Genomic DNA, 27,521 nt, shown 5'->3' with positions numbered 1-27,521 from the left:
TAAAGTGTTTGTTACTTTTATAAAGAAAAATGTAATACTTTTGAAGACAAATATAATCCTTTAACGTTTTGATGTAAAAGTACTGCGTTTTTCATCAAAATATTGTATTACTATATTGTATTAAGTTAGTGGTTGTGGTGCAAGTAAAAGATTAAGTAGAACATTGATGGCAGGTAGGCGTCTAAGCAAAACAATCCTCCCACAGCTCCCATATTCAGCATACACGCACCATCAGGTATTCGGGAGAGAAGGTATTCGGGAGAGAAATGGTAGACAAAACATTAACGTTTATTCTGCAGATTCACCATCCCACGTAATACCAACGACTATGGCTAGGGATATTCAGAAGGTCCTAAAACTTCCGCTATTACGAGGAAATAATGTACTCTATAATACTTTTGAGAAAAAAATGTAATACATTAAAATCAAAATGTAAAAATATTACATTTTTTTATAGTACTATATTTTCCAATATAAGTAATAAACATTTTATTTCTTATTAGTATTACATTTTTCAAATACGACAAAAAATTCAACTCATTTGAAAAACTTTTTTTTTTTTTCATTTTTGTCCAAACTTTCAAAGACGTCCTATTTTCGTCCCACTCAAATTCCTCCCATTTCAGTCAAATTCCCTACTTGAACATACCTCAAAAGTTCTCTCTAGAGGATGGGAAAATGAAAGGGGTCAACAGTGGCGAGTATAAACAAAAAAGCTAATGATCAACGGTTTCAAGACAAAGGGGTAAGAAACAATAAGCACAATATTGTATTATTATGTTTATATAAAACAAAGAATTTAAAAAAGCATAGTAACAATGATCATATAATCTCATTAAATATGCTTTGCCAAACACATGTATCCACCAACCAATAATCTCAATGGAAATAGAGGCAAGAGCAGACAAACCATGTCGGAAGCTGAGAAAAGGGTGAAAGAGATAAAGATGGTGCAGATTTCATCACCAGAAAGAGCTCCACAAATATGCTAGCATCTGAGGGCTCCACCAATGGGGCCTTTCTACGACACACAGTTCAAACTCAGACTGGCAATCCACAGCAGATGAAATGTCTTGGCATCCGAGTTTTGCTAATGTAGCTAATACTTCTCTGCCAAGATATTCAATGACAAACAACATAAGTTTCAGAAAATGGTAGTGAGTCAATACAAGGTCCAAGACAAAATAGTCCATTTAGTAATAATAATATTGATTTTAGAGGTACCAAAGTGTATGTTGGTTAGGTTAAGGTGGTGTTGTGGTAAAGTGTAATTTAATATATAAATAAAGAAAATGAACATAGTAGTTATTTCAATTCTACAGGAATTGTATTTGTGAAGTATCTCAATTGTCATCTTACAACATAATATGAAATAGAAAATAAAACAAGCATGTCTACCACAATTTGAAAGTTTTATAAATATGTAACTTGTAAGCTTTAACAAGCACACCAGAAATCATAAATATTCAGTTTTGAGTGTAAACTGAAAGTTGAATGATCAGTACCTCTTATGCAAACATGAATTTCGCACACGAGCATTATTTGATCATGCAGATAAAGATAGGCTTCTCTGAGGCTGACTCCCAGGGTTATGTGGCTTTATTTCCCATGATGCTACTTCTTGTACTTCTTCAGTCACGATGAAAGGTAAAGAGATTTCACGGATCATCAAGTCACCACAATATGGGCACTCACTGGCGATGGCATCATCTAGCTGTGACCGAATCTGTACATTATCAAACACCCATGTAAGCATCGATTTGTAACCCATAAAAATGTTGATAGTTGTAATCCATAAATGGAAGCTCCAAAGAATGGCATGGAAGAATTATTTTTTAAAAGGATTTCCATTGAAATTCCAGAGACACTATCTCATTCAAAGTTTCCATGAATTAGAACCACCAGTACTTCAATATGGAACATGAATGCAATATAAAGACATCACCATTTACACGTCTTTAGCAACTAAAAAGTGAGAGATCTTTGTGCATTAAAAAAAAAAAAAAAAAAAAAAAAAAAAAAAAAAAAAAAAAAAAAAAAAAAAAAAAAAAAACCTTCTCAATGGGGGTCAAGCTAGCTATTGGTTGATCTTCAGACAAGGCACCATTTGACTCCTTCCTGGGTTCACTGCCCAGCAAAGTAAGCTGCTTCTGCAGATCCAGTATATATTCGGCCTACAATATTGATTGAGAAAAACATTTACATGTCAACTTTTAACTCTAAGTAATACTATCTGATAATTCTTTAAAGCAAAGACAATCAAGTCCAAATAATTCAATTCCATAGTTTCTTCATATTACTATGCATACGATTGCAGAGTATTAGGAATACAAAGTGATTTAGGAAGACCAAACACTGATGGGTATACAAAGTGATTAGTCCTTATATGAATACTACTCATCCATGTACCTCCTAAAGTGAAAAGCAAGAAAACATGCTCTCTTCTTCCCATCTCCATCATTCTTCTTCACCTATTTCCTTTCTTTTCACCACACACACACACACAGACACATTTACATGGAGAGGAAGTTAATACAAAAGAATTCTAATTCCATTTACAGTTTAAACACTGTTTCAAACTTTGCATTGCTATCAAGTTTAAGATCTGACTTTATATTGGTCTACACTTAAATTTAAAGACATAATGCATTCTTAATCTGTATCAAAGTCAAGCGCATGCCTCTCAATTTGAAAGTAAAATTGAGGAATTACAATTTTTTATACTTGATAAGTCTTCTTCTTTTTTTTCGATAAGTTAATATAATATTTCTAACATATGAAGAGACCTACTTGCTTTGATTAGTAATTTCTCAGGATTGGAAATGATAATTTACATGGAATTCTAATCCTACCAGTTATCCTGTTTTAATTGCAGCAAATTTCAGACAATTTTTCCCTGGTATGAAAAGGTTGCCACACACTATTTGGATATTACTCGCAAAAAGACAAAGCTATGGCTAAAATTGCAACGTCAAAAACATGGGATAAAAGAAGATGACAGATGATGGATCCACTCCATAACTTACTTGTGTTGGAGTGGTGCACCTAGTTACATGGGCAATCAGGCACTGGGAATGGAAGGCGTGTCCGCAAGGAAAGACATAGAAAGGGGCCATTGGTCCAACTGCTGCATATCCCCTAGCCATTCGGAAGTCACCTCCCACATTTAATATTTTTCGCCCGCAACCCTTAAAACCAACAGTACAAAATGAGATCAAAATACAGGGAATTGTTTCCAATAAAAAGGTTTGCACATATACAAAAACAAAGTCACACTTCACTCCAGTCATTAAGCTTCATCAAACACCCAGACAGGTTAAATAACAACTAATCTACAGTGCTAGAAAAGACACTCAGACATAAAAGCACAAGTGCAAACACTAAGCAAGGTCAACCTTGGACATAGAAGTTCGTATTATTTTTTAAATGTGTTGGAAATAGGCAGTCATATTTACTCTACTCTAGGAAGTTGTAGCTTTGAGAAGATGAGTAGTTTTTCAGCATTTATTATGCCCTTTCATATGCCTTTCTTTATGCCTATATATATGGTTGTAATCTGGAGAACTAGTGAGAGATACAATGAAATAAAGCATCATTTCTTCCTTTTCCTCTACTGTTTCCACATGGTATCAGAGCCACCTTCTTTGGGGCCTGAAAACTTTTTCAGATGAACACAGTGAACTGTGTTCTTAACCACTGCTACTGCCTCTTTCATATTATTCAATACTGGGAGCTTTGTTCACAAAGGTGGTACCACAACCCTCCAACAAGGACTCCGGCGACCTTGCCCATCTTTTCCGGCGACATTTTCTGGCCAGATTTTCCAGATCAGCTTGTCTCTTTCCTGGGACCCTACCGGTGTTTTTCGCAGATTTTTCCGATGATTATGGCAGAACCCAAAATTCTGAACAGTGCATTAAGAATTTCCAGTACCACTGTCTGTCATACTGCCCTTGCATTAAGATCTGAATCAGTTTGGGTCTTGGATTCTGGAGCCACTGATCACATCTCTGGTAACCCTTCCTTTTTCTCTCATATTAATTTATCAAACTCTCTTCCTGTTGTTACTTTCGGAGATGGGTCAAAAGGAAAGGCTATAGGAATTGGAAAGGTCACCATTTATTCTTTATCTTTATCTAATGTCCTTTACATTCCCGGTTGTCCCTTCAACTTGATCTCAGTTAACCAACTTACTCATTCTCTTAATTGTCTGGTTACCTTTTCCTCTGATTCTGTAATTATTCAGAACCGTCAAACAAAGGAGACAATTGGTGCAGGAAAAGAATCACGAGGTCTCTACCACCTTTTATATCCTACCAATACCAAAATAGCCTGCACTGCTACTGTTTCACCTCTCCTTAACCATTGTCGCTTAGGACATCCAGATCTCAATAAACTAAAACAACTTGTTCCAAGTTTGTCAAGTCTAAAAGCCATAGAGTGTGAATCATGTCAACTTGGGAAACACTCAAGAGCCTCATATTCTAGTAGAGTGAATAGGAGATCTACTACCCCATTCTCTCTAGTTCACTCCGATGTTTGGGGACCATGTCGGGTTTCATCTATTTTGGGGTTCTCATATTTTGTTGTCTTCATTGATGATTTCTCTCGGTGCACTTGGGTCTTTTTAATGAAAAACTGTTTTGAATTATTTGATGTATTTCAGAAATTCTACAATGAAATTGTGAATCAATTTGGGGTATCTCTCAAAATCTTACGAAGTGATAATGCAAGAGAGTATTTTTCTGACTCTTTCACTTCTTTCTTTTCATCACATGGAATACTTCATGAATCTTCATGTGCTAGAACTCCTCAGCAAAATGGAGTTGCTGAACGAAAAATTCGGCATCTTGTTGAAATAACCCGTACTTTGCTCATTCATAACAAGGTTCCTAAGAATTTTTGGGGGCATGCTATACTTCACTCTTGCTATCTTATAAATCGAATGCCTTCTTCTGTTTTGCAAGGAAAAATTCCTCTTCACGTCTTGCGCCCACAGGCTCCATAAGCTCCCATTACGGATCTTTGGGTGCACTTGTTTCGTTCATGACTCTTCCCCAGGACGTGACAAACTTGATGCTAAGGCAAAGTGTGTTTTCATTGGATATTCTCGTCTCCAAAAGGGCTTTAGGTGTTACTGTCCTAAAACACATTGTTTCTATATTTCCTTTGATGTTACATTCTTTGAAACAACACCTTTTTTCTCTTCCACCTCCATTGAGTCTGATATCCTAGGGGAACCCACAGAGGTAACAGAAATTCTCCCTGTTCCTACTTTTTCAGAACCTGTATCTCACACTGTTCCTGAAAGAACTATACAGATTCCTGAAAGAACTACACCAAATCCAACCATTCAAGAGGAAGGACATGTTTCACCATTTAGGTACACCTATCAACGACGCAATCGTCAAAACTCCCAAGAAGATGGGTGTCCGATTGATTCATGTCCTACATCTTTGCTTCCCATTGACACAGCCCAAACCACAACAGAAAAAGACTCTCCCATTGCTAGTCGAATAGGTAAAAGATCCACTCGAAATCCTTATCCTATCTATAATTTCCTCTCACAAAAACGACTATCTCCATCATATTGTGCTTTCATTACTAGTTTGTCTACTGTTTCTGTTCCAAAGAATGTCAAGGAGGCATTAACTCATCCAGGATGGACGCAAGCAATGATTGATGAAATGGAGGCACTTGATTCTTCTGGAACTTGGAAGTTAGTTTCTTTACCTCCGGGAAAAACTGTGGTTGGTTGTAGATGGGTGTATAATGTGAAGGTTGGTCCAGATGGACAAGTTGATAGACTTAAAGCTCGACTTGTTGCTAAAGGATACACACAGGAATTTGGCATTGACTATATAGACACTTTCTCACCTGTTGCCAAAATCACCTCTATCCGCCTCTTCCTCTCAATGGCGGCCAATCGGCACTGGCCGTTATATCAGTTAGATATTAAAAATGCCTTCTTACATGGTGATTTGAAGGAGGAAGTATATATGGAGCAGCCCCCTGGTTTTGTGACTAAGACAGGAGCAAGTCTTGTTTGTCGTCTCAAACGGTCTCTCTATAGGTTGAAGCAATCTCCACGTGCTTGGTTTGGGAGATTCAGTGATGTGGTCAAACAATTTGGCATGATCCAAAGCAAGGCCGACCATTCTGTCTTTTATAAACATTTTCTTGGAAAAAGCATATATCTTGTGGTTTATGTTGATGACATCGTCATCACAGGAGATGATACAGAAGGAATTGAACAGCTCAAGAAATACTTGTGTCAACATTTTGAGACAAAAGACCTTGGGAAATTAAAATATTTTCTTGGTATTGAAGTTGCTCAATCTGGAAAAGGTATCTATGTGTCCCAACGGAAATATGTCTTAGATATTCTTGAAGAAACAAGTATGACAAACTGCAAACCAGTTGACACACCCATGGATCCAAATGTCAAGCTTCTTCCAAGACAGGGGGAGCCTCTATGCAATCCATGTAGATACCGGAGATTAGTTGGCAAGCTACTATACTTGACGATCACCCGTCCAGATATCTCATTTGCTGTAAGTGTAGTTAGCCAATTTCTACAAGAGCCATGTCAAAACCATTGGGATGCAGCCATTAGAATCTTAAGATATTTGAAAAGATCTCCAGGTACAGGATTACTTTATAAGAATCATGGACATACAGAAGTTGTTGGATATACAGATGCAGATTGGGCTGGATGCCCTTGGGATAGAAGATCAACATCAGGATATTGTATTCTTTTTTGTGGTAATCTCGTTTCATGGAAAAGCAAGAAACAAAATGTGGTTGCCCGCTCAAGTGCAGAAGCAGAATACCGAGCAATGGCACTTGGAATATGTGAGCTAATTTGGATTAAACAACTTCTCACAGAACTCAATTTCTATAAACTTGGTCCTATGAAATTGATTTGTGATAATCAAGCAGCTTTGCATATTGCCTCCAATCGTGTCTATTATGAAAGAACCAAACATATTGAGGTTGATTGTCACTTTATACGCGAAAAGGTTGCATCTGGAGACATCATTACCTCATTTGTTGGGTCAAATGACCAACTTGCTGATGTTCTCACTAAACCTCTTCGTGGACCTAGGATTGAATACATTTGTAGCAAGCTTGGAGCTTTTGATTTATATGCTCCAGCTTGAGGGGGAGTGTTGGACATAGGCAGTCATATTTACTCTACTCTAGGAAGTTGTAGCTTTGAGAAGATGAGTAGTTTTTCAGCATTTATTATGCCCTTTCATATGCCTTTCTTTATGCCTATATATATATGGTTGTAATCTGGAGAACTAGTGAGAGATACAATGAAATAAAGCATCATTTCTTCCTTTTCCTCTACTGTTTCCACAAAATGTATAGATCCATTTTTATTGTCCCATGATTCTGTACAAGAGGTGGCACCCCATAAATGCCAAATTGGCACGGTCAATCAATAAAAATTTTTACTTTTTCAAAAATATAAATGACAAACCAGACATATATTATGAAATCAGCAGACAAAAGAGAATAATTACCCCACATTCCTCATCACGATCAATGACAGCATATCGTTGAGCAAGAGCATTAATATCATTTCTAATATTGTCGGCACCTTGTGTTGCATCATTCATCTCCTGCTTCAATTTTTCAATTTGCTCATTATAGTCCTCTAATGATGAGCAAATTGCTTCCTGCAATAATTTTGGTAGTAAGTGCCAATTCTAAACTGTTGAGCAGACAACATAAAGTCAAACTGAAAGAAAATACATAGATTGATGTTTGCTGATAAAGGATAGATTGATGTTTGATGATAAAGGAGTTCACACTAAGGAATACAATACCATAAATATCTGATATTTGCAGAAGTAATGGTCACTTGCTATTAAAGCCTTAAAGGGTTGTATTTAAAAGTTAAAGAATTTGAAACAAATAGATAGTTTTGAAGTCTACCTTCAAACCCAAAGGTCATGTTAATGCATCTCTTCATAGCATTGCAAAACAAGAGAAATGTAAGAATGGACAGGTTTGGATTGGATGTGAGGAGGATGGAGAAGACTTTTTAATCTTTTACTTCTATTTCATCTACTTTTAACATTTGATATTTTTCAGAGGGCTTGTGCCCTAGAGAATATAACTTCTCTTATACTTCAAAAATTTAAAATCTATGGTTCAAGTTAGTAATTAAGTTACAATTAAATGTAACAATTAGGAAACATTTAGTGCTCAGTACCCATTATACTCACTCTGCCCCTCAACAAGTGGCCTACTTTCTATTTTACAAAGTCCTATAAAGATTGACCTCGTCAAAAATTCAATACTTCTACTAAAGCTAATTTTCCACAATACTCCTTTTCTTCCATGGGTTGAAATTAATGACAAAGGAAAGAGAATTTTCAATATTGTATTTATGAAGGGCAAGAATGGAACTACACAGTAAAAAACATTTAATGCAGAAGCCAGAATAAAGATTACTAAGACAGAGATACTTACTTTGAAATCATCAATTAAAGCAAAGTCTGGAAAGAAAGGTAAGATATCTTCAATCTTCAATAATCCATCAGTTTCCTTGAGAAATGCTATTGCCTTTCGGATATTCTCCCTCTTAGTTCCTTTTTCCTGCTCAATGACATGCTTTGCAATCATAAGCCAAAGCTTTTTTCTCAAGTCTTCATCATCTTCAACTTTGTCTGCTTCAGCCATAGCAAGCTCTGGATCAACCTATTGCATTGCACAGGAAGAACAAGTTTGGTTGATGAGAAGGCAGAAATGAACTTTGGAATTCATAATGTTCACTCAAGCCCTTTCTCTTATCAACCATTAGGTTCAGCTATTAGTTGTTTTAAGCACAAAATCTACTCACTCATGCATTGTTCAAAACAGCCAAGCATCATCTTGACCTTAATTTCTTCTCCAAGATTAATATTTAAAAACATACGTGATGTACTTGTTTTCAATAAAGCATTTGAGTCATTTCTTTAAGCCATTCAAGAATGGCCGAATGGGAACTAGAATTTAGTCATACGGTTATCAATTAGAGTATAAACTGAACAATATGTTTATGTTGATTGTAGAGAGATATCAGTCTAAACTATCCATCTAGAAAGGGGAAAAAGGCAGGGATGTATAAACGTATTTGGGTATTTTCTAGATGTATGTATATCGACCTTGAATGGCAAAAATGCCAAGTTTCTCATTTGGCAAATAATGAGTATAAATGCATCCAAACAAAATTATCAGTCTATACCTGTAAAGCAAGAGCAACTGCTTCTTCATGCATAGACATCATGCTATAGATATGAACACAAGCGCGCATCCGCTTTTCCTTGAGGCAAAGGCGCAAGGCATATTTGGGGTCATAAAAAAATTCAGGGCCACCTGGCCGACCCCTCCCAAACTTGCATTGCAGGAAGCGCAGGAGAGCACTCTCATCCTCCTTAAAAAAGAAAACAAAAGAAAATAGTCAATGTTAGTTGTGCAAGTGTCATTTTGTCTGAGTCTCCTAAAAAAATGAACTAGCATAGACCAGATTAAGTTTCATAAAAGATAAACTAAGTGCAGAAGAGAAACAAGAAACCAATGGTTCAATATCTGCCTTTATTATAGCTTTATGTCACAACTATAGAGTTGAGAGGAAATATAAGAAAACCCTAGTGTAACCTATTATAGCGTATATGTACTTATATAAGCATTGGCATCAGAATATAGGCATCATAATACTACTAATATAGTCAATGTACTACTTTCTTTGGTTTTCTATGTACTAGTTTCTGCCTCTGTGCCTTACTTGTGAGTGGTGGCTATTTTCCATCTGTCAAGCCTTTAATCCCTCAAACTCAACATGATATTAGAGCTCTAAACACCTAAACTCTAATCTATTCTCAAGAATTCCCAATATGAAACCCTGCGCATTTTTCTCGTTCTTCACCTGACAAAACCTTCTTGTGACTACTTTCATTATTCCGACTCTCTTCTGTTGGCCATCTTGGGAAAAACTAACATCAGCATCGTGTTCAGAACCTCATCTCAACCTCACATCAGAAGCACTGCCACCAACTTCTCCCAGGCATGGTCATGCATCACCTGAGCAGTCAGATCATCCATCTGATTTTGCACCGAGCTCTTCTCCTTTCAACAACCTAATCTGTGAAGTTTGACATTGATCCATTGCTGCTTCGCACCATTCTTCTCCTTTCAACTACCTAATCTGTGATGTTCGATATTGATCCATTACTGCTTCACACCACTCCCTGCCATTAACCAGTTGACCACTACCCTATTCTCTTCATTTCATTGCTATAGCCAAAATGAATCTCTCAGCTGCTCGAACCTTCACCTCTACCACTCAACAGGGAAAGCCTTCTTTTTGACACCACCTCCTAGACTGCTTCCTTGTTTTGCCATGCTGTTTTGAGGTTGTTCATGTTCAGTTTCGTCACTTGGTGCTTTTATCTTTATTCCCAAGGGTCCGTTTCTGAGGGTATTCACATCCAATAGTCTCATTCTCTAACCACATCTAATTTGTTTATCTTACTAAGTTTCAACTGAGGGAGGGGGTGCTTGTTAACGGATGAATATATATAAAAGAAAACCCTAGTGTAACCCTATCGTAATCTTAGGCTTAGCCCATTATGCAGCTCCTTAGGTATCTATATAAGCATGTGTATCAATATCAGAATAGAGGCAGCATCACAATACTACTAATATAACTAATATACTCCTGCTGATTTTTCATATATTAGCTTCTGCCTCACTAGCAGGTGGTGGCTATTTGCCATCCACCAGACATTCAATCACTCAATTTCAATAATTTGGCACATAAATAAATGAATGAGAGATCAAAGGACACATGAAATTAAGTCACCTAGAGTATATCAAACAAATTATGCACCTTTTAATGAGCTGTTAATATACTAACATCATTTTGAATCAAATGGATCTTTTCAATACCAAAAGGCAGCAAAATCAGATGAAGAAAACAAGATCAAGAAAATTAAGGAAAATATTGAGCTGAACATATTTTTCTGCCTGGCACTATTTTGGAAATGAATAGAACACTCACTATATATTTAGAGTAAGAGTACATCTTTCAATAGAATAACAAAAATAAAAGAAATATATAATGCTAAATATTAACTACTGCAAACTTGTAATAAGAAATGTTCCTTAATCAAGATACAGACGAATGCACACGGCATTCTTGAGCTGAAGTTAAAAGCAGGATTTCTAGTCTCCTAAGGTTTAATGAAAATTTTCTACATTTGATATAAGAAGTTGAATTGTAATGAAATAATGGAGAAAGTCAGCATGGCATTTATCAGTGAAGCTAGTCTTGCAAAAGCTCTCACTAACTAACCTTTTTTGCATATAATGAAAGTAGCAGGTTATGAACACCAGGATCCTCATTCTGCAGTCGGTGCACACAATACTCCAGATATTTTATAACTTCATGGGTTTCATTCCTACAAATAGAATGCAGAAGAAAGAACCGCAAATCAACAAAGATAGAATCGAATTTTGAGATGCATCATGTAATGATCCATCATCCATTCCAGAGAAACCTTGGAGTAAAAGATGCAATAATTATCAAGTATATTATAAATAACATAAAATAATGAAACAAGGCCACTTCATAATAGATTAACTAAAACATACCAGTGTAAAGAAATGTAGCTTTGCTCAAAAGAGTAGTTTCTAACCCACCCACAAGATTTGTAACCATACTGGGCAAAACAGTGGTGGCTCAACCCAGTAAAAAAAAAAAAAAAAAAAAAAAGATAACAAATTGTGTAAACAACAAAGACAAGCATGCTTTTCTCCAATATTACTCACTATAATGTATTGTATAGTTGTATCTGTTAGAATAATTAGGAGGGAGTAGTTAGAGAGTTTCTCCCTGCCTACTTTCCATTTTTTGAATTCTATGGTTTAGCTTGACATGGTATCAAAGCCAGAGAGAGTGAGTGAGGTAGTGAGTTGAGGTCGGAATAGTGAGACGATCACCGGAGAAAGAGTCGTGCAGCCACCAGAGCAGTCACGCGCCACCTCCTACGTCACGCGCCGGCGCGTGAGGAAGTTTCCGGCGACAGTTTGTTCTCCCAGGTTTGCTGTGTTGATTTGAGCATGTGTAACAAGCTGGGTATGATCAATATCTATGCACCAGCTTGAAGGAGAGTGTTAGAATAATTAGGAGGGAGCAGTTAGAGAGTTTATCCCTGCCTTACTTTCCATTTTTTGAATTCTATGGTTTAGCTTGCTCCTTGCTGTATATATATAGGCTGTACAGGTTCCTCACTAATACACAGTAATACAGTTTTCTACTTTATCTTAGTTGACAGTATCTGTGATTACCATGTCACTCTTGCCTCACTATTTACTATTTCAGTTATTGCTATCAATTCAAGAAAATAATTCTAAGAAAGAAATGTGCATTACATTGCATGTGGCTCACTTGAATAACGCATCATGGCAGGAATGAGTTTTCTCGGGTTCAAATTTTTAGTAGTCATCCATGACTCAACAGTTTCATATGCATCAAGCATGATAAGGTCTGGAGCAAACTTGTACTGCAAAGAGAAGTCAGTTTCCAACAACATTATCATAAGTCCTAGTCATTACAAAAACATATTAAAATGCACAAGCAAGTGAAAATTAAAGGAACAAATAAGTTGAAAGAGAAAGTAAATAATTAATTAATTATACGCAGAAACAATAACGTACCTGAAGATCTATTGAGATATTAGGCTTCTGAAGAACTTGCAGGGCTTTCTTTGCTTCTCCTTGCTATACATGATAAAAAGATACACAAATAAGGTTCAAGCCTCTAACTAATGATCAGACCACCAAACACTAGATGCTATCATGCACGGAAACTCCAAAATGGTACCCTGTTTCGTCTCCAAAAATCACAGAAACTCATTCAAAAATGTTCTCCTAATAAACCAGAAGTTTCGGAAAAAATTTGGGTTGTTTTCCAAATAAGAAAATGTTAGGAAACACATTTCCTGATCTGGAAACCCGTTTTGGACCATTTAAAAAAGTTTGGGCCAAATTTTAAAATATTAAAATTTCTTTAAACCCTATTTTGTGAAAGACATAGATGACTACGATTCCCCGACACTGCTTTTCTTTGCTTCTCTTCGTCTTCTATCAAGGAATATGAAAGAATATTATGATGACAAATAAAAAAGGGGGGATGTTAGAGAAGACGAATTTCGAGAATGGAAGATGTTGGCATCCTCGAGTTTGCCAACCTATCTTTGGATGAACCGACGCTAGAGTCTGTATTTTTCTAATGGAGATTTTAATTAAAACATGATTGTTGAAGTTTTAAAATATTTTAAATTTTGGATATTCTGTTATTATTTCAATTAGATTAGATGCTGTAATGTTTAACTATTTATTACTAATTTAGTACATTACTTTTAAAATTTTATTTATTAGTGTAATACTTTTCTTCATGAAACTAGTAGTAGATAATTAATATTTATGCATATTTAATATATAAAATATTGACAAATATATCCCTATATTTTTTTATATTTGTGGATTTCCCTCACGTTTCGTTGCCTACATTTTTTGACATTGGTGCTTCCATGTTACCCGTTTCTAGTTTCTGTGCAACATAGACTAGATGAATTACAAAGTACAAACATCTATAGAGTAGTAGTTCCTTTCCCTACTAAATCACATTAAAAAATTAGGAAGAGAATGCATGCACATCTAACATAAAGTCACATATTGCTCCTTTCCCCTCACTTTTCTTGAACCAAACATAAAGTTGAAGTCAACAAAAAAACCAACAATTCATTTGACCAATGGTTATAATCTATCAACTTTTTATCTCCAAAATTCAAATAATTATTGACATCAAACACTGTAATTTCAAGAATAACAGGATCCCATCACCCATTGAAAGGATAAATAAACAAAAGAGGAGAGGAACCAAATTTGTGAATATTGAGAAGATAATAAATAAATTGAGCACGTATGTATACCATATGAAAGCACAAATAATTCAAGAATCTATGTAAGATTCCCACATTTAAAGTACTTCACGAAAATCATGGGATAAGAATCAAAAGTGCCATAAGCCCATAATATTGAAAGAAACCATAAATGGTAAAGAAAAAAGAACATGTCTATTTGTGAGCCTAACCAGCTTTTATAAAACCAGGAACCAAAACGATACCTGAATATAATGATGAACAACAATCTCATATTGCTCCTTCAGGCCAGCAAAAAAGACCAATTCATCGACTCTACCATAGCTGCAAGGAGATGTAATTTTTATGTTAAAAGTTTGAGTAGGTAATACATATTCCATTATATTTTACAAAACAAACTAGCAATTTATAAGCTATCATTCATGCAATAGATATTTAAAACATCACCTATACAGAGAAGCAATTAATGACAATTACAACATACTTAGACTTCACACAACGTTACACATATTAGTAATTTCTGCACTTATGACAAAATATTAAAAATTACTTGTTGAAAAAGGAATGAAGACAGTTTTTTTACCCATCGATGAACAGGTAAAAAACACACTTTAGCTTTGATCTATTTGTCTTTTTCTTTTTTTTGTGCTTGTCTAGAGAGATAGTTTTAATTGAATTTATCTATACTTAACTATTTATTGTGGTCTTATGTATGTCTTGAATGATTTCTTTCATGTATGTACCACATTTTGATAATTTTTGGAGATATAGAAGTGTATCTTAAACACTCTTTGAGTTTTGGAATCCTTGGAACTTTCCTAATAGAGATTATCATAGATGTTGCCACTTCAAGTAATCCCAATACTTGCCAAGTCTCTTAAACTTCCAAGTGGGTTATCAATTTGGGTACCACGGATCATATGACAGGTAACTCTAGCCTCCTTTCTACCTTTCAATCTTCTCCATTCACTTCCCATGTCCCTTTAGTTGATGGGTCCACCTCTAGGGTGCTTGGGATTGGCACTGCTACTCCAATTACTCATGATTTGAATTGTTCTGTAACTTTTTTCCCTACTCACGGCATATTTCAGGATCTTACGACGAAGCAGATTATTGATAAAGGACATGAGTCTGGTGGCCTCTATATTCTTGATTCTAATATTCCAAAAATTGTTGCCTACTTCGGGATGGGTACTCCCTTTGAAGCCCATTGTCGCTTAGGACACCCTTCTTTACCTCTGTGAAAAAAAAATGTGCTCGCAATATCATAAGGTGTCTTCTTTAAATTGTGAGTCTTGTCAATTTGCTAAACATCATTGAGTTAGTTTGACTCCTAGAGTAAATGCTCCATTTGAGTTAGTTCATTATGATGTTTGGGGTCCATGTCGTGTTATGACTAAATCTGGGTTTCAATACTTTGTTACTTTTGTTGACAATTATTCTCACATGACTTGGGTATATTTCATGAGGAGTCGGTCTGAATTGTTTTCTCATTTTCGTGCTTTTTGTGCTGAAATAAAAACGCAGTTTCATATTCGTAAGCGTATCTTGCGAAGTGATAATGCTAAAAGAGTACTTTTCTGAACCCATTTCCTCTTATATGGGTGAACATGGTGTTTTACACCAATCATCTTGTGTTGACACTCCATGTCTCCATCTCAAAATGGGGTTGCTGAAAGAAAAAACACACTTGTTGGAAACTGCTCGAGCTCTCCTGTTCCAAATGCAAGTTCCCAAACACTTTTGGGTTGATACAGTTTCTACTGCATGTTTTTTGATTTGATTAACCATATGCCATCTTTGATATTACGTGGAACAACACCCTATCAGCATCTCTTCCCACAAAAGTTGCATCTTTCTGGGATATTCTCTTGTCCAAAAGGGGTATAGGTGTTACTGTCGTCTATGGGAAGATATCTAGTGTCGATTAATGTAACCTTTCATGAAGATGTTCCCTTTTCACTTCCTTCAACTTCTGCAAGCCACGGGGACGATGATGATGTCACATCTATATGGTTACCACCACATCCACTTCTATCCCTACTTTACGACCACCAATCACTCATGTTTATTCTCGTAAGCAACATTCTGTCCCTCCATAAATATTTACTCCCAACCCGGATACTTTGTTGGCTCCTGACACATTGCCCGTCTCATGTCCTGAGCCAGCTTCTTCGTTGGATGATCTAGATGACTTGACAATAGCCCTTCGCAAAGGTAAAAGATCTTGTACGTATCCTATTTCACCTTTTTCTCTTATACTCACTTACCTCGTATTTCTTGCTCCTTTATTGTTTCTCTTGACTCCATACAAACTCCTAAAATTGTAAAACAAGCCTTGTCACACTCCGGTTGGCGTAACGCTATGATTGAGGAAATGAATGCCTTAGATTTCAATGGTACCATGATACTTGCAGGGAAGAAGGCCATTTGGTGCAAGTGGGTGTTTGCGGTAAAGGTTAACCCTAATGGGTCAGTGGTTCAATTGAAGGCTTGTCTAGTTGCAAAAGGGTATGCTCTAACCTATGGTATTGGTTACTTTGACACATTTTCCCCGGTTGCGAAATTGACCTCTGTCAAGTTGCTCATTTCTAAAGCTTCTATGTATGCTTGGCCCTTACATCAACTAGACATTAAGAATGATTTTCTACATGGTGACCTTCACAAAGAAATCTACATGGAGCAACCACCTGGGTTTGTTGCTCAGGGGGAGTATGGTAAAGTTTGTCGCCTCCGCAAATCTCTATATGGCCTAAAGCAGAGCCCTCATGCATGGTTTGGGAATTCAGTCAAGCGATTGAAAGGTTGGGCATGTTGAGAAGGAAGTCTGATCACTCTATTTTTATAAGCATTCTAAAACAGGTACTATCTTATTTGTGGTCTATGAAGATGACATTGTTATCACAGGTAGTGACCGCTGGTATTGTATCTCTTAAGACCTTTCTTCATAGTTAATTTCGGACTAAAGATTTTGGTACATTAAAGTATTTTTTGGGTGTCAAGATAATACGGAGTAAGAAAGGTATATTTCTCTCCCAAAGAAAATGTGTACTTGATTTATTGACAGAAACAGGGAAATTGGGAGCTAAGTCATGCAGTACTCCAATGAATCAATGATCACGAATTCACAGTTAACACCAGAAAGATATAGACGATTTGTTAGTAAGCTAAACTACCTAACTGTAACCCGTCCTAATATCGCATACTCAGTCAGTATTGTAAGCCAATTTATGGCTTCTCCAACTGTTGACCACTGGAGAGCTGTCGAACAAATCTTAAACTATTTGAAAGGGGCTCCAGGACGTGGAATTGTATGTCAAAAACATGGACATATGGAGATTAGGCGCTTTACATATGCAGACTATGCAAGATCTAAGGAAAATCAGAGATCTACAACCGGATTTTGTGTCTTCTTTGGTGGGAATTTGATCTCGTTGAAAAGCAAGAAGCATAATGTTGTCGCATGGTCAAGTGCAGAGGAAGAGTACAGAGCAATGGCACAAGCAACCTGTGAAATCTTGTGGATATATCACATTCTGAATGAAATAGGATTCAAGGATCCTATTCCTGTGACGCTATAGTGTGACAATCAGCTCTCCATATTGCAGTCAATCCTGTCTTTCATGAACGAACCAAGCACATCAAAGTTGATTGTCATTTCATTCATGAAAAGATACAACGAGGCTTAATTTTTACAGGGTTTGTGAAGACAAGAGAACAGTTAGGAGATTTTTTTACAAAAGCCATGAATGGGTCTCGACTCTCGAGTAGATTACTTATTTAACAAGTTGGGCATGATCAATATCTATGCTCTAACTTGAGGAGGAGTTCTAAACATTATAAATGGTAGGAATATATTTAGCATGACATTAGGATTAATGCGCATATTCTTAGGGATTGAGTTTCGATCCTTACATTACTATTATATAGTTTCTTGTATAAGTATGTATATTCCTTAGTCTAAAATATATGAAAAACATATAGAGTTCTTCTGTTAACAAAAAGTAAAAAGGCTCGAGGTAAAACAAAACCAATTGCAATGTTATTATGCTAGTTACCTTTCAAGTAGCTTCATAGTTGTTGCTTCATCCAATACGTCCTTGCTGTCACTTAGAAAAGCACGAAACTCCATAATAATATCTTGATACTCTGAACTGTGAGTCTCTGAAGCACCGTCATCTTCTAAAAGTAGCCGATTTATCTAGGAGAGATGAGGGGAAAATCACAAATAGAATTTAAAACAAATATATAACAGCTTATAGAAACTCTACAACTACAACTAACAGAAATCACATCACAAGCAGTAGAAAACTTTTAGATCATAAGTGATACTTATTCATTTGTTAGTGGCAAATGACAAAACAAAAGCACTTCTGGTTCCCATTGCATTATCACCAAAATAAAGACTTTAACCCACTGGACCAGGGTTTAGTAGCTAATTGGCTGAAAAGTTTGGTTTTGCTACTCTCAAAAGTTCCTTTTTTGAAGTATATCAGTATATGTGGCACCACATGAAGGGTCCACCCATAGAATTTTAGTTGAAAATCCTCTCAAGAATTTTAAATCATATCTTTTATTAATTATTGAAAGATCAAATTTTTCTCAGATAAACAGATGAGGTTCAGCCCATAGATTCTTGGAAGCAAAATACCTCCACCAAAAACCTCACTAGAAGTTCTTCCTGAGAATCAAACCTATTTGTATCCCCTCCCATGTTCCATTGAAACCCATTCATCCCCATCAAATTCCAGCCCAAAGAGAAAATCCAACTTTGCATTCTCAACGCTTCTGTCGCTTCCTAAAGACAATTGCACATATAGCATCTCTCTTATTGTACATGTTCTATATGCACTACCCTGGTCTCGGGGAATAAATATGCAATTGATTACTAAGGGCAAGAACCAAATGGTCTAATAATTGACATGGAAATTTCCCATGTAGATGTTCTACAATCACTAGCCTGGTGTCTGGGGAACAAATATAAAATTGACTATTAAGGACAAATTCTAAACTATTCAAAAATTCACACAGAATTCTAATGTAGAAATAATCCTAGATTGCCCTATTCAGAACCTGGTATTGCTTTGAAGGGAGAATGTGACAGATTAACATCAGAGATAACTGATGACACACATATACTCTGAAAGTGTTCATGTATATAGTATACAATATCTAAGTTTAACAGGAGAGAAACGAAAAACAGAATTTTTCCAGTGGCTATGCAACACAGCAGAACAGACCTTGTCCAAATACAGTTCAGTTGCCCATGTACAAATCATAGTTATTTGACACTTGTCATCCTTAGCAAGACTGTCGAGTTTCCTTAAAAGGAAGGTTCTCAAAGCATCCTGCAAACTAGGAACTATATTAAAATGAACTGAATTTATGATTTTCAATGATACAATGACTTGATGACTTGTTTTACGAAAATACAAATGCATTATGATCATTGTAACCCAAAGAAAATACCAAAAATAACTATTACCTGTTCACCTATACTAATAAACTTCAATGTTATCTCTTCGAATGACAACACATACGTAATCTGCAATTTAAATTCCCTTGCATCAGGATGTAGTCAATTGCTAGCAAATAAAGAGCTAGATAGATGGATGAAAAAATTAACATTATTATTTATCTATATCAAACCACTATAATTTTAAAAGGGGTGTGGTTATGTGGAGAGAAAGAGATATCAAGAAGGCAATGGGCTCTAGCAACTAGTTCCAATGCAATTTACAGCTGGAATAAAAATAAACAAAAAAGGACATAGCAGATATATTAACTTTTTTTAGTACTTCTGGCTCTTACAATATAGTATTTGTCCATACATATTTTCTAAACATATTGAAGCACAAAGAGTCAACGCCCCCACTGGGGTTCGAACTATGACCTCCCATTTGGGAGCGCCGCGGAGGTGCCATTGAGATACAAGCTAAATCATTGAGGAGTTAAAGTAGCGCAATTGCAGTGAGAGATATACTTTTTTTATATATACAAATACAAATATTTCCCAGACACTTGGTTGAAAGTACTACAGGCTCAAGGAAAAAAGAAGAGTTAAAACCCAAATCTTCACATAAAATCATATAAGTTTTCTAGTTTCTACCTGAGGAGTATCATTTAATCTCAAGGAGTGGGAAAAGAACATACAGTTTCACATATAACATACTTAACATACTATTCAATAAATTAAATTTCGTGCATTTTCAAAGTTGGATAAATGAAATTTCTTGTCATTTTTCAGTTTGGGGAATATTTCAACTTGAACACAAACTCCAATTTTCCTTATTTATTTCTATTTTTTCCAAAAAAAATATGAAAAACTTCCATTAGCTAAAAGGCCAGTACATTCTCTACTACGAGGAAGGTGTTTTTCCAATAGAAGGATATTTTCATTGAAGAAGGAATAAATTTCAGATAGATCCTCAAAAAAAAACAAGTATAGAAGATAACTAATAAGAGCCTGGTTAAAAAGCATCCACCAGTTTCTATAATACTTATGCTTTATAAAAAAAAATGTGAAGCTACAGAAAAGGCAGACCCAAAATGCAAACATAGAAATATTCAATTGTTGACAGAAATGAGCAAATTATGATTTCAAAAACATCATCATCATCATCATAATAACAATAATAATAATGAAAAAGAACGAAGAAAAAAGAAATGGAATTTACTTTTGCATAAAAATAAGCTGCTCGTTGGAAATCCTTTGAAGAAAAAGCAGATTCAGCCTGCATACACATGGATATAATAATTAAAAATAAATAAAGAAAAGCTATAAATTCAGCATTAGATGTACCCCCCCCAAAAAAAAAACAAAAAATAAATAAACCTGCTCAAAATAGACTTGATCCCTCTGCAGGTGATCATGACAACTAGCCAATGCTGCAGCATATTCCTTTAAGTCCAAGTATACCTTCCACATTTCTCGGCCTTCATCATTAACAGACACCTAATTCACATCTTATTGTTAAAAACATTAAGCCAGAAATATGTTACCTAGTGCATCAATGAACAGTTAATAACAATGACTAGAGAAACCTGGAAGATAGAGTTTTGGTCATATGCATAGAACAGTCCAGCAGACGCATCACTGCATAACCCACTGATTCCCCTTGAAACTGCATCAGGTGTTTGATCAAAAACAAGTTCTTCTACTATCTGCTTACTAATCCTGTTTACAATCTACCAATAAAATAATCTTGTGGGCTTCTACATAATGCACCAAGAATTGTGAAAACAAAATATTAAATTAGATGCTTGGGGGAAATTATATGCTTCAAGTAAAATATGTACAAATAAACAAAAAAGTTCCCATTATGCCCCTGAAATGTTATGACAAGCTGCCAACTAGTTTCCAGAATCAACATTCAGAAATATGACTTCAAGTACTGCTGAGATGAATGGCTCTATACTGCAAAAGTCATTATGTGTAACACACTAAAAAAAAATCTCTAGAAAACTAAGAAAGTTGCTAATACCTTGACTGCCAGTTTGGTTCACAGAAATAAAACTAGATAATAAGAATAGGATTTCATAAGGAATGGAATAGATAAAAAATATACTAGACATACTATTTCATTATTAAAGAATAATATGGTTGGGTTAAGAAATGGAAGATGAATAGAAATTAGAAAGTCATTAACAGAGAGAGTGTGTTATACATGCGTATGTATATGTGCATGTCAGCGTGTGTTAGCGTATAATGTACATCTACATACACACTCTATCATAACATAATACAATAGTGGTTGAAAATAATAAAAGATAGGGTATTTTTATCTCAAAAACATGGTCAATTCCACAGTCAATGGAAATAGTTCATTCCATGGGAGAATCTGAAATGGCTATTCTGCTTGCAAAGGGAATAGGTCATTCCGTGGAGTTCAATTCTGTGGAACTGAAAACAAACTGAACAACAAAATTGGTCTATTCCACCAAATCCTACTCCGTTCCTTGCCAATTCTGCTAACCCAACATGTACATTAATACAAGGTGTTGAACAAATGCCCACTTAAAAGGTATAACAATTTATGTTTTACCATTATCCACTAAAAGTGTCAATAAGGTCATGTACCATTTTGCAAGGAATATATAATGGGCATTGGGAAAACCCAAATGGCTTATTGCATAACTAGCTGTAAAAAGACATGCAATGTAAGAATAATACGGCATCAAGTGGACAGTGGACTCACCTTAACTTTGTTCCCAATAAGAAGAAGAAAATGAAATTCAGATACTGCCATAGAACTAGGTTTAACAACTTCAGCTCCTTCTGATAATTTTGAATAGTCCAAAAGAGCTTTGTTTTCCACAAAGTTTTCACCCCCACCTGGTGAACTGCATGTGAAATCTCCAATTTATTAGCAAATATCAGAGAACCAATGTATCCATAATTGGTGTAAAGTACATTTAACAAGAAATAATCATGTTACGGAAATCATACAAAAAGGGAAAAAGTTACTAACTCTTAGAACAACATATGAAGTTCAAACCTGTTTACAAGAAAAACACACTAAGTCATGGAAACCATCCTGTACCTATGATGTCCGCCAAAGTTTAGGTCACCATGGTAGATTCCAGCTCCTGAAAGCCAGGCAAAATGCACAGCTCTCCTTTGCATTATAAAGAAGTGAAGTTCACTGCAAGAAGGGCATTGCAAAATATATTATCATTTCACAAATCCAATTAAATAGATTATAAACATAGAGAGAGAAAGACAATGTGAAAAACAATGCAATTCCTTAAGGTATGCATTTATAGGTGGGGAATTACATAGGTAGATCCTGAAGAGAATCCACCTTTACAACCTACTAACCTAGTACTAATTCAAACAATCTAACTAGCATTTTATAGTATAAAGATTCTGTGCATTTAAAAGTGGCAAATTACTTAGGTAGATCATGGATAGCACCCTATTTATACAACCTTGGGTTAATTCAAACAATCAATTTAGCATTTTATAGTCCAAAGATTAAATAAATTAAGCAAATGACCACTAGATAACTTAGCAAAATGATTGCTAAGTGCCACTTGAGCCTGTGACAAATAGATCCTCTGCAAAAAGAAAAATGATTCCAAATACATGTGAAGTCAAGAGCTTAAAATCTATAATGATTTACACACACAAAAGATAACTATCCCTGATTTATAGTCTTGCAATTTCATAGCAATACGCTGCATTAGTTCCAGAAATATATTCATATTAATACTGCAGGCATTTTTTCTGTCACACTAGAGTTCCAAATTACACAATTTCATTGAAGAATATTTTAGATATTGCACAGGCAGGCACCAATTCTATCCTTCCACATTTAAGGAGAAAGCAAAGATTTTGTCCAACATCCATTATATTTGACAATATATATGCAAAATTGTAAAGAACTTACCTGTTAGGTATGTCACCAGGAAGCTCCATGAAATGTACTGTGCGGTCCACATAACTAGCAAAAACAGACTACACCGAAGAAAAAAAAAAACAATTAAACAGAAGTGCAAAGCATGGAAAACACAAATGTCATGTTCATAGGCAAGAGTGCACAACAAAAGAAGTTGAAAATTAAGTTACAAACAAAAGATGTTAGCTAGATATTTTAATGTAGGACTTAAAAATAGCAATTGACACTAGGGCACATTTAGTTCATTTTTTTGTTTTCTTTTTCCACAGTTTTCTCATTTTTCTTTTTCCATTAGGAAAATGATAGAAAAATCAAAATCGTATTATGAGCATCTATTTTCTATATTATTTTCCAAGTCATCAAATACAAAGTTATTTGAAATTCTTTTTCTTCTGTTCATTTAACCTACAAATGCTAGTAATAAGCACCAATAATATTGAGTGGTGTGTGCATCAGATCGGGTTGGTATTATCTAAATATTATTTTGAATATTCAAAATTAATACTGGTTAGTATGATATAAAAAACATCTAGGGATAACAAGAAGTTGGGTAATACCAAGTACCCAACCCTCCCGGACCCTAATAGAACAAGTTCAGATAGTTGAAAATTAGGCTTGGGATGAGTTTGGGCAGGCAAAACCGCAAAACAATACTCGTCACAGGTTCAGGAAGTAGAGAAACCCCCCTGTGTGTGTATGTGCGCGTGCTGTATTTATCTTTTTTGTTCAATATATTAAACTGGTTTCGGGTACCATACAAGTAGTGTGGAACAGGTTTGGATAAATACAAAATATTTATTCAGGTACGGGACGAGTTCAGAAATGGCTAAAGGGGTTGGTACCCTAGCCATTGTCATCCTAAATAAAATTTAATCCTAGGTGCAAGTAAGTAGATTATATTGAAATAAGTAGATGGAAATATAGAAGATAGATGATGGTGGGTGAAGTAAGAAAAACAGCATTAAATGTAGTTATAGTGGTGGTATATATACTAGGCGTAATGGTGATTATGGAAGAAAAGTAGATAGGGATGATGATAGGGTAGGTAGGTGGAGGTAGGGGTATATAGATAGGTGGGTGGATAGATGGTAGGAGTAGATAGAATGATAGATAAGTGAAGTTTAAGTTTGTAGCCTTGTAGGTAATGATTATAAATGGAGTTATCTGTATTTTTGTATTTGGAAAACAAGAAAAAAAATGTGTTCCAAATCCTTTGTCAAGTTGGGAAAATGGAAAACAATGCTTAAAAAATGAAAAACTAATTACTAAAATAATCCAAAAGAAAATGAAGAATTTATTTTTGTTTTCCTTCTATGTTAGATGTCCAGGAAGTTACATGCAAAATGAATCTGATAAACACAAAAACGAAATTACCTCTAGCGACCCAATCCCAGTAAAAGAATATAGGCGTGTGGGAGTAACAGCCATCACATAATATCTAGTTCCATTGTTTACAATAGCTGTTTCCATCTGAAAGGAAGAAGAAGAAAAAAAAAAAAAAAAAAAACTATCATATTACTCCATCCCTTTTGAAAGAAAAAGAAAAACGAAACTAAAAGCTATAAAGCAGAAGATCAATTCAAGAGTATGAGTAAAGCAAGTAGATGAGAAAAATTAAAAATAAAAAGCAGAGCCAACCTAGAGATGCTCCACGGACCAATGAAACTAAATAGAAGGAATATTAAAAAAAATAAATTTAAAACAAAAACTAAAATAAATAATAAAAAGAGACATAGAGAGAGAGGGGAAAAAGATGAAGCTAGAAAGAATTAAACCTGCAAACCCATGAAAGTCTCAGGTAGTTCCTTGAGTTCAAATAGCAACTTTATGTGCTTCTCCATCTTATCCTTTGCATCCACATATATCTCATACAGTTGGCCACTCTCCGTGCCAAGAATGACTTCCTTTGTTGAAGCTGCATAGTCAACAAATAGAATCAAGGCAGTGTACAAAGATTCTTAACTTATGGTGCAATTATGTATAAGAAGAGAAGAAACTGATACTACTGCTTACCTTCTGTTATTTGCTGCCGGTTCCAAGCAACAGCGTTGACAAGAAGCCCTTTCAATTTGCTTAAAACACGAGGTTTAGCCCATTTTGCATGCATGTAATATGTATCAGCACCTCCATTGCCAACAACTGTGGCAATGCAGTGACTACCACCAGGATCAACAAAAACTTTATGAATAGATTGCTCCCCGGGTCTACCAGCAGAAAGATCAATATCTGTACAAAGTTCAATAAGAAAACAGTGGTTAGAGTTTATAATCATACTAAGAATTTAGTTCCAACAAAAAATGCTGCAAGCCAAAATGGCCAACAGTCTGGAACAAAAATATGACACATATACGAGTATGACTAGCTTAAAAAAATGTAAGGAAATACTCAATGCAATATTATTTAAATTACTCAGACAGTAATAACTATTATACTTTTATCATTGTTCAGAACATGGTGTTCCAAACATCATATCTGTCTTACAACAGCTTCTATTTAGAAACTAAATGACTGTACAGAATTATGAGTAAATAATTGCTCACTCCATTTAATTAATGAGAAACATCAAAAAGCCTGAAATTCTATTAACAAAGTAAGCAAATGATTGTCAAACTGAATGCATTAAATTTTGGACTTACAAAGGACGTTACTCAGATTCCATCTATGCAAGGCTTACAACAAGTTGCAAGTTGTGAATAAGAATGGGGCCATAACATGTAAAATCAACACATGTACTTCATTATTGTACAAAGTAAAATAAAGAGAAATGAGTATGTTTGAAGGGAAATATAATGATAAGCTAAAAAGGAATAGTTATGTTATGTTAAGTGAAGCATATTTAGCAACCAAAACAAACTATAGAGTTAAAATATAAACCATATGAGCATGAATTTGAGATCCAATGAAACAAGAGATAGCACAGCCTTTCACCCACATAGCTAATTCAAAAGACCAAACAATACAACTCCACGCATCTTTCTGTTTAAGACTTGTAATACAAGTACGCCTATCAAGTCTTCATTTGAAAGATTCCAAAAACCCATCATAAATAAAGGTAATCTATTAAGACACGTTTATTTTACATGGCACACATGCAGTTTTTGTATTAGAACACAATCTAAGTGTCTTATTTTCCGAGAAAAATCATGCATGTATACAATTTATTAATAACTAGGAAAATTGATAGAATATATTCTGGTTAAATATCTCATCTAATCACCACATTATAAGATCAAGTTAACTTTGATTAAAAAAATAACAATTCCCTTTTCAGCCTTCCCAAGGTTCATTCTACTCCATGTACTATTGTTCCAGTGTGATGTGTGCCCAATGTTTTGGGGATACAGTAGCATATAGAAGATAGGAAAACAGGGCAAAATATGGGTTTTGTGGATGCAGAGCACCAATCCTGTTGTTTGCATTATGAACCACAACTGCATTTTGGTCACAGGGATTGGTTAATTAACAAGTAAGAATTGGGGAAAACTGTCAACCATGCAAATGTTGTCCTAATAGATTTCAGTTTATCCAGCTCTGTTTCCCTTCAACTTTCATTTCCCCATTTTTTTAACTGGGCAATCTAGAGCTGACACCAATGCACATGGGATTAGATTCCCATTAACATTGATGGTGAAAAGCTAGGAATTTGTGCAATTTAGATTTCAATTTCCTTCCATTTCAATCAATTCAATTTTCCAGAATTTCAGTTCTGCTTCATTAGCTCTAGTCATTACAAAATTATGCATAATTACAGATTTTGCCAATAATACAAACAATTGATACACAGAAAGTACAAGTACAGAAAACCGATAATACCGTCAGAATCGCCGACTCCAAAATCGTGTCTGATCACCCATCCTTTGCTAGTACCCAAAACGATGACATCGTTTCCGGCAGCCATACAGGTAATCACTCCACGCCCCTTTGTGGCATATCGTTCGAGAAGATCCACAGAGAACACCTGCCGCTTTGACTCCATTGCCGAATTCAACAAACACCGATCGCTACAACGTAAGAGAAATGCGAGAGTACAACATAGTTAAGTTCTACTGATCGCAGATATAAATCGAGCATTTAGATTAGAATGGAGAAAAGGTAAAGTACTAACGACTGAAGTAAGTTATTGTTCAATTCATGGTCTGGCTACAGCGCTCCGTGGGGTACCGGCCACCGGGTGCCCAAA

General features: G+C 35.4%; 1 protein-coding gene across 2 annotated transcripts; it reads right to left on the bottom strand.

The window, feature by feature from the left end:
• Positions 1–746: 746 nt before the first annotated feature.
• On the bottom strand, positions 747–27,521 carry LOC109177195 (vacuolar protein sorting-associated protein 18 homolog). Of its 2 annotated transcripts, none has more exons than XM_019326506.1 (25): positions 27,447–27,521; positions 27,155–27,342; positions 25,355–25,567; positions 25,117–25,256; positions 24,716–24,811; positions 23,333–23,400; positions 22,484–22,585; positions 22,139–22,283; positions 20,985–21,128; positions 20,776–20,895; positions 20,618–20,674; positions 19,426–19,485; positions 19,181–19,288; positions 17,999–18,141; positions 14,186–14,264; positions 12,715–12,777; positions 12,430–12,560; positions 11,351–11,456; positions 9,242–9,430; positions 8,488–8,715; positions 7,533–7,688; positions 3,027–3,188; positions 2,055–2,174; positions 1,506–1,726; positions 747–1,110 (listed from the first exon to the last, which is right to left on the bottom strand). In XM_019326506.1, the coding sequence occupies exons 2-24, from the start codon at positions 27,315–27,317 to the stop codon at positions 1,547–1,549; spliced, it is 2,973 nt and encodes a 990-aa protein (XP_019182051.1). In that variant the 5' UTR covers positions 27,318–27,342; positions 27,447–27,521; the 3' UTR covers positions 747–1,110; positions 1,506–1,546. The 2 variants fall into 2 exon arrangements, with proteins under 2 accessions (XP_019182051.1, XP_019182052.1); XM_019326507.1 differs by having other exon boundaries at positions 27,443–27,495.

This window comes from Ipomoea nil, unplaced genomic scaffold, assembly GCF_001879475.1.
Source record: "Ipomoea nil cultivar Tokyo-kokei standard unplaced genomic scaffold, Asagao_1.1 scaffold0803, whole genome shotgun sequence".
In the NCBI taxonomy this organism is placed as follows: Eukaryota; Viridiplantae; Streptophyta; class Magnoliopsida; order Solanales; family Convolvulaceae; genus Ipomoea; species Ipomoea nil.
The sequence above is the reverse complement of the archived record's forward strand: the minus strand, read 5'-3'. Positions and strand labels throughout refer to the sequence as shown.